An 8,581-nucleotide genomic window follows, 5' to 3' on the forward strand; every position below is an offset into this window, starting at 1 on the left:
TCTCTCTCTCTCTCTGCAGGTGATGTACTGTAGCAGCGAGTGTCGACAAGCTGCAGCAGATCAGTATCATCGAGCTCTGTGTTTGGGTTCCTCCCAGGAAGATCCGGACCACCCCATCAACAAGCTTAAAGATGCATGGAGGTGACAGCATGTTTTTATAGATCTTTAACCCTAACCATAACACATTATTTAATTGTATTGTTTTCATTCATCTAAATGATGATCTTTTGCCTTCTCTTCAGGAGTATGCATTATCCCCCAGAGACCTCCAGCATCATGCTTATGGCCAGAATGGTAGCTGTGGTCAAACAGGCGAGTCTGTTCAGCAGTCTGACGGTTATTTGAGGTTGTGAACGAATCTTGCGGGTGTTCATGCCAAAAAAACTAGATAAATATTAGAAACACAATATAAACACCTTGCCATAAAAGGATGCTGCATGTAGTTAGATTTTTATTTCCCACTCCCAATCGTTCCATAATTTTTTTTAATCATTTTAAATCCATTTTTATGTTGTTAAACCTAGCTTGAAATTAGCTTTGCCCTGACTAATACAGACATCTGACCAGCAATAAACAAAGCAAAATGTTGTGCACATATCCATACATATAAAACTTATATTGCTCACATCAGTATATCTGTATAAACATGGGATGCATAACATAACATAGAGGGGTTCGCTCACCTGACACCTGACCCTGCAGTCCCCTTTACAGTGTATTAACATCTTTCAGCTCATTGTTTTGGTCAGTTGTGTTTAGCAGCTAAAGAGCCAGCTATTTCCCCTCAGGAGTTAGGAGAGACCACAACACGGCTAAAAGGATAGGGAATATTAGAATAATATTACTTCATTACGCTAACGTTAATGCTTTTGCTCAGTAGGGATGTGTAAATAGGTGGTTTGCATATTCTGATTCAACTTGGCATAGTGAATTAGAATAGATAATAGATAATAATAGAATAGATAACAGATCATCCTTGAAAAGATGAGTCATTGAAACTTGATATACTGAGATATCCTGCATACTTACAATAAAACACAGTGTAATAACTGACACAATGTTTGTTATTAATATTGGTTATTGGTTATGTTGTCCAGGCCAAAGACAAAGCGCACTGGCAGAAGCTGTTTTCATATTTCTGCAGCCGGGCAGCTAATGAGGAAGAAGAGATCGCCCATAAGCTCCTGGGAGATCAGTTCAGAGTACGTTATCATCATGTTATTTCTGCTTGAAAGATGAAATTATTTAAGTGCAAAATGTATTAAGTCTGGCAGTTCAAAGACAATATCCTGCTAATCACAGTCCTTTACAGCTCAGTGAGCAAAGCATTCCAGTGTTATCCCCCTGACACAGGTTTAATTCCCACTGTGGCCACATATGCTTATGATGTGTGTAAAAATGTAATTTTAATGTGTCTAACATTGCTTCTATAGGGGCAGTTGGCCTTGTTACACACCCTTTTCAAAGCGGCACTTTATGATGATCATCTGACTCGGGTAAGAAAGAACAGCTCTAATGTAACCATTGCATGTTTTTTCATGTTCTCCTATGTGTAGTTTAACCAAACACTTTACAGCTGTAGTGCTTCAAATATAAATATTTTCATCATCAATTCATTAAAGCGTTTTTTTCTTGATCAAATAATTAGTTTGACATTTTTGGAAATACGTTTATTTGCCTTCTTGCTTAGAGTTAGATGAGAAGATTGATGGCTTTCTCATATGTGTACTAATGGTTACAACAGCTGGTTGGCGTAGCTTAGCATAAAAACTGGAAACGGGGAAATGGCTAGTCTGGCTCGGTCCAAAGGTAAAAATATGTAGCTACCAGCCCCTCTAAGAATAGCTAATTAACAGTTTATATCTTGTTTCAGTCTGTACAAAAACCAAAGGGTAAAAACAACATGTTACAGTGTTGCGGGGCGTTACATGCTCGACTTCCTGTCCGGAAGCAGTGATTTCCTGGAGTCTCTGCTGGTTGCCTGTCTACCTCACAGGGATCACAAGCCTCTGGGAAATCTTAAACACTTATTTATTTGGGGCAGCAGATTTTTTTTATCGTTGGAGCCAGGCTAACTGTTCTCCCCTGTTTACAGTCTTTATGCTAAGTTAAGCTAACTGTTATGCTTGGCTGTTGCAGACATGAAAGGTCTTCAAAATGTTAATGGACATCGCAATCGCAGTGCAAGTTGACTTATTCAAATTTGCCGTCCAATGGATCTCTGATTTTTATCTATATATATTTTGGGTGTTGTAGGAAACCTTTACCACACAGTTTACAGAAATGTATATAAGACATTATGATAAAGTTAATGAAATATGTTATTGAACTGGGTGTGACATCCAGAATAATGTTTATATGCTGACCTAACTGGAAAGCAAATGTACAGATTGTGAATTCTTACCATTTCAAGAGATAATGCAGCTAACCCTCTGACCTTAATATGAAAGGGGTTAAATGAAATTGCCAATCTTTCAGCATGGATCAATAAATAAAGCTGATTGTATTGCAGTGGTTTGTCCCCGAGGGTTTCCGCTCTCTGTTTGCTCTTGTGGGAACCAACGGACAAGGCATCGGCACCAGGTAAACACTCGCCTCACCTGTCCTTCACTTCAAGTTTGGCTCAGATTGTTCTCTATGTGCTACCATTTTTTCTATTGAATTTCAGCTCCCTGAGTCAGTGGGTTCATGCCTGTGACGCACTTGAGCTCCCTGCCCAGCAGAGGGAGCAGTTGGACTCTTTTATCGACCAGCTATACAAGGACATTGAGAAAGGTCACAGTTTTATCTCAGTCTTGCAGTGTTATTGGGAGTAAATTATTTTTGTCTCAACTGAGCAGATTTGCAGTGGTCATATTGTATGAGTGAGTGTTTATTATTGTGTGTGTTGTAGTGTTCACCCAATGACATTGCTGCTGTTGTTGTTGTTGTTGTTGTTATTATGTAAACTGGGATCAGATCTCAACAACGGTTATAAATGTGCATTATTTGTCTCTTCTCTCTATAGAAACGGGAGACTTTCTAAACTGCGAGGGCTCTGGACTTTTTCTGCTTCAAAGCTCATGTAAGTGCAGATGATGTCCATGTTATGAGTGCTGTCACTTCAGTTCAAACACACTGTTACTCTGGTCAAAGACCGTCTAATGACCCCTTTTTTGCCTCTTTAACCCCCGCAGGTAACCACAGCTGCATACCCAACGCAGAGGCATCCTTCCCAAACAACAACTTCCTGCTTAAGCTCAGTGCCCTTAGTGACATCAACCCAGGAGAGGTCAGCTGACACGTCTGGGTTTGGAGTGATAAATTCTGGCCTGGGATAGACGGGACAGAACATCCCTCTCTAGCTTTGTGTGCTCCCTTGTCAGACAGTATTAGAAGGCTGAGACTTTGAGGATTGGAGTGGGTTTGTCAAGCTGTCAGAAAGATTGAGAAGCCTTGCATCTGCGCGGCACAGTAATGTCACAGCAGCCGTGCTACTTTCACAGCAAAGCTCTCCTTTGAATGCTCCCTAAGGAGCACGCTGTGTAACATTTCACCAATAGAAAGATAGAAGGACACAGCAACTTCCTGCATGAGAGAAAAAAATGGATTATTTTTTGCCACTTAAAAAGTACCAGTAGCATCTTTATGGGACCAAACTGTAATTATTAGGACTTCTAGGCTCAGTTAGGTCATCCAGTTCAGCTGTTTGTTTTCTTGGATTTTCAGGAGATCTGCATCAGTTATCTGGACTGCTGTCAGCGGGACCGAAGCCGTCATAGCAGACACAAAATTCTGAGGTAAACATCTGTAATCCCTTGGATGAATCACTTGAACGGGGTCATACTGTTATGAATTCCATTTGGATCAATAAAGAGCCTTCCAGGCAATAATGAGCAGTCTTGAGGCAGAGATGCCAGGGGTTTCTAGCTCATTGATCAACATGATATCAATCCTTCTTTGAATCACACCCCAATGCTCAGTGGAATCCAGTTTGTTATACAAGTCTCTGAGATGTTTTTTTACTGCACCCTGTGATAATTGTCAGAAAAGGTGCAGTTGCACTCCGAGCTGGTGGTGTGCACTTTCGGGACCCCCATATCACACCAGATGAAAGTATTAATTGCAAGACAACCATTAATTATGGTATTAAACACTGCTCTAGTGTGCAGAGGCTGAGGAACAGCACCATGTTCTCTGAACAGCGGAGCTTAAAATGCCTCTGATTAATTCATTGTTAGAGGTGCAACAATGTGACTGGTGGAACTTTTTCTTCCCAGGGAGAACTACCTGTTCGTCTGCTCGTGTCCAAAGTGTGTCTCCCAGATGGATGAGCTGGATGTGACATCAGAGGAGGAAGAGGAAGAAGAAGGCGAGGCAGAAGGTGAAACAGAGGGGGATGAGATGGAAGACGAGATGACAGATGTCTGATGAAACACTTGCCCATATTGTTCTCAGCCGTTCTTATTCCTACACCACGCTCAGCATCCATTGGAGCCCAGAAGAATAAAGACCAGTCCAAACGTGTGGAAAAATGTTTTCTCATCAACACATTTCACTCATTCTTTGTCCAGTTTCAGAGATCAGCTTTTCCTTAAATGATGTATTTGTATGTTAAGTGTGTCAATAATAGGACAGCAATGTGCTCTCTACTTCAGCACAATGACCTAACAAAAACACCAGGAGCCAGGACCACCACATGACTTTCAAAGTTCAGGGTTTTGATAGTGTTCACATCCAAACGGGAACGGTTAAGGCCTTTTTACCCTCGGGGGCTTTGTAAAAAGGGCTGACATTTCTGCATCATTCATCAAATGTGGACATAAACACCTTGAATCTACTTCATTTTTTATTTATTTTTTTGCCACTTTTGGGCATCGCCACCAGTTGTAACCTCTGAAATATCACCCTAATAAACAGTAATGTAAAGCCCCCTGAAAAACTTGGTTTTGCTGCCCTCCTGTGGTTTAACTTCTTCACCTTGCTGCAGTAACAGGGGAAATCCAGTACACCATGACATGGCTTATTGGGTGTGGTTACAGGTGTAACAGAGCACATGTCTGACCACAAGCTTGAAAACTTTGGACCAGAGAGGCTGGTTAAATCATCCATTATTAATATAAACATATTGACTAGAGCAGCTCTAAATTAAAGCTGAAAGTTTGTACTTTACCTATGATGATTTGATTGAAATTATTAATTTGGTCAATGTCTCCCAATGTGCTGGAGTACAGAGCCAAAACAACACTGTCCTCTTACTTCTTGCACTGTTAGACATCCACTAAATACAACAATATAGAACAGTTATCATTTCTTGTACCTGCCAACTCAGGCAAAGGCAAAGTGATCAAGCAAAGGTCAATAGGTTCTCAGGTGTTTTCTCCACTTAAGAGGTTTCTTACATGACTATGCATACTGTATTGAAGAGGCTTTTTATTTATATTCCGTTGTAATTACAGTCTTGTCATATGGGAGGCATCCAGCCAGTGAAATATAGTTTAGTTTTCGTACCATGATCTATTGTGTTACGTTAAGCCTTTCTTAATGTATTATGGAGACCTTGAGTGGAAAATTGCTTTGTCAGTAACTGTTTGCCCTTTCTTGAGAACTGTATTTCAAACCGCAGTTCCACATGAGTGAAAGTGCTGCTGCTGCCCACACATAAATCAATATTTCAACAATGACTGTAATCACAAATCCCAATATTTTCAGTTACTAAACAAAGATTGGAAATATTGAATGAGTAATCCCAATTTTCTCAGTTGGCATTCAACGCAGTGGCACAGGAGAAGATGGCTTTGTAAGTCACGCAAGTATAATTTAAATATTATAACCACAGCAAACAGGAGCCTAGCAGTTGTCGTTTTTACTACTCTGGCATAAACCATTGAAATTGGATGTCTGTTGAGTCATTTATCTGGTTTACACACCTCCTGCCTTTGCTACAGAAGATTGTACTTGTAAAATATTTGTTCAGTCATTGCATATTAACCACAAACGCTTAGTCAAACTGTCTTCCTCAAGGGAGTTTGGTTCTTCACTAATCATTTTTTTATGGCCCTTACTCTCCAGACAGCCTTGTGCTTTAGGTGCCTTTAACATGGTGCATAGATAACTAGATATCTAATTTCATATCTTTAATTACTAAATGGATTAAAAGAGGTATTCTACTGCCAATGCCTGCCAGTCAATCACTGTTCACACTGACATTAAGTGCAGTCTAATTGGTGCTAGCAGATACTGGATAAGAATGTGTGTACAGTAATAGTGTCTCTGCCAGGTTAAGCATAATCCTATACTTTTCCCCAGTGCCTCCAGTCGACTATGGTTGACATTTCTCCATTAGCCTTCTCAGTTTACTTTACTCCAGTCCCTAGTCGTTGCTGTACTTACATCAAATGCTAATTTACCTCGGATGCACAAAAGATAAATGGGGGGAAAAAGGACACATTATTTCCACGAAAGGATGCACACCTGGGACCTGGCATGGCAGGAGGCTGGACCTCTGGACATGAAGCACCCCCCCCCCCCCNNCCCCCCCCGTCAGCTGTCATCCTCTGAAGCCATGCCAGAATCGCTGCAGGAGCTCTGTAACTTTGGAACGTGGACTTTGGTGCGGCAGCTTACCGCAGGGGTCGAGCTCGGGCAGGCATACATATAGGCCTCCACATCACACAGCATGGTAATTTCAAGTAGGGGCAACGGAGAGGTTAGAGAGGTCGCCCTGGTAGAAGTGGGCCAGATAGAGGCTCATTTGAGGACCGAGAGGGTGGGAAGTGAGGCAAGTGTTTGAGGAAAGGAAATGGGAAGTGTGGGGGAGCACTGTGAAGGGCAGAGAAAGAGTCTTTTATTCTGACAATTTGAGTACAAAACACTTCATATACATTTCAAAGACTACACTGATCTAAAAGTGGCACATTATGCAGATGGGGAAGGGAGAGTACTTGACTATTTAAAGATGGCATGTTTTTTCAGTATGTTACTGTCAATGTTATGTGCTGGAAACATGTATTTTTATTATATACAGCCTAGATTATATAGATACCTATATTATTTTCACTGGCTGACTAGCACCTGGCGCTTTACTGCAGCAGGCGATTCCTACGCCGGTACCCCACGTCTCGGTCTAGTAGCTGCTTCGCCTGAATGACTAATGCAGTTTTGCTCCAAAATCTATACAGTTGAATAAAATATGATGGGAGTTTTCAGTCAAGGCAAGTAAGATGCGGAATAGTTCAAATGATAATATTAGGCTAGCAAAATGTGACTCTTGTTACAACTGACCACGGGTTAAAGATATACATTTTAGGGCTGAGCCCAGGGTGATGTTTTCAAATGTATTGTCTGACAGTCCAAAACCCCAAAAATATTCAGTTTATATTCAGGAAGCGGCCTTTTCTCATTAGAGCAGCTTGAACCAGAGAATGTGTTTTGACTAATACTTTATATATATTTAATACTTTAATCCTTTTTTATTTACATTTAATGACCCTGTCTACTTGATTTTTGTCTCAAATTACTTTCTCTCGTCATTTTGTTTTTTAAAAGCCATCATCCAATTAATAGGCTTCATATTTTTACATTAATTATTGTAAATGACTAACTGGCAGTAGAAATAACTGGTCTGGTAGTTTTTCTTGAGAATTTCCAGCAACCTCTTGTTGATTTATCTGCCAAGGTTAAAGGTGGACTGTGTTGTTATGACTGCTAGTGCGAAAGTTGTCTAACTATTTCACATTGCGCGCTCAAAAGTGGGTAAACTATGAGATGGAAGCTGTTTTTTTAGACCCAAGTTAGCTGACTCCACTTGAAAACAGGCCCCATATGGAAACAATCTGCAACCTACATTAGTGCTGTTCAGATTGGTTACCGCAACGGATACCATTGCTGCCTTGGAGGGCTACTTCAGAGCTAAAGTGATTAACGACTGCTTCATGTAAAATCAGCCAACCTGAAGTAAGGTTATTGCACTTTAGCTCACCCTGCATAAAAATAAACACGAAAGAGAAATACAGTTTAAGAACACAAACATCACTGCTGAGTGACTCGCTGGTTTTGATCAGTGTTTGACATTTCTGTGGTTCACTTCTGCGTAAATCATTTCCTTGGTAAAAATGGGACAAATTGTCAACAGTAACTCTGCTATGTAGTCATCAGGGATGCTTTTGAAACATTGTGGGCTGCCTAATAACATCACATTCACCTTCAGGGAGAGAAGTTAAAGACCTCACTGGCTTCATGTAAACATTGCAGTGTGACCTGATACAGTGGAATATAATGAGAAGAATTGACTTGTGAATCATCTAAAGGGACGCTTAAGTTTTACAGATGTTGTAACAGGATCGAAAGTGGCACCAACACCATGTTTTAACTCTGACAGGGGTCTCAAGATAAGTATGCTAGTTTTGATACCTGAAGTGAAAAATTTGAGAATGATTGAGAGCTGAACCAACATTATGACTGACTCTGGAAATACTGAGCTTCTTTTGAAAGTTTTTACAACCCCAACTACCAATTTTAGTGTTTTTTAACCATGCTAGAAGGTCTAGGGCGAGCGATGTAGGTCTGTCAGTGAGATGGTCCACTGCTTTGGTCCAGACTG

General features: G+C 40.6%; 1 protein-coding gene across 1 annotated transcript in view; it reads left to right on the forward strand.

Annotated features, from left to right (window-relative positions):
* smyd5 (SMYD family member 5) overlaps nt 1-5,877 on the forward strand; it is an 11,057-nt gene extending 5,180 nt beyond the window's left edge. The window contains exons 4-13 of the mRNA XM_035669536.1: nt 20-141; nt 243-312; nt 1,098-1,202; nt 1,434-1,496; nt 2,513-2,583; nt 2,669-2,775; nt 3,008-3,064; nt 3,177-3,271; nt 3,709-3,779; nt 4,260-5,877. Coding sequence (XP_035525429.1) covers nt 20-141; nt 243-312; nt 1,098-1,202; nt 1,434-1,496; nt 2,513-2,583; nt 2,669-2,775; nt 3,008-3,064; nt 3,177-3,271; nt 3,709-3,779; nt 4,260-4,410 — 912 coding nt within the window. The 3' untranslated portion in view covers nt 4,411-5,877. The remainder of the gene's footprint in view (nt 1-19; nt 142-242; nt 313-1,097; nt 1,203-1,433; nt 1,497-2,512; nt 2,584-2,668; nt 2,776-3,007; nt 3,065-3,176; nt 3,272-3,708; nt 3,780-4,259) is intronic.
* The last annotated feature ends 2,704 nt before the right edge of the window (nt 5,878-8,581 follow it).

The sequence above is a fragment of the Morone saxatilis genome, unplaced genomic scaffold, assembly GCF_004916995.1.
Source record: "Morone saxatilis isolate NCDOM2014 unplaced genomic scaffold, NCSU_SB_2.0 Contig22, whole genome shotgun sequence".
NCBI classification, from domain to species: domain Eukaryota; kingdom Metazoa; phylum Chordata; class Actinopteri; family Moronidae; genus Morone; species Morone saxatilis.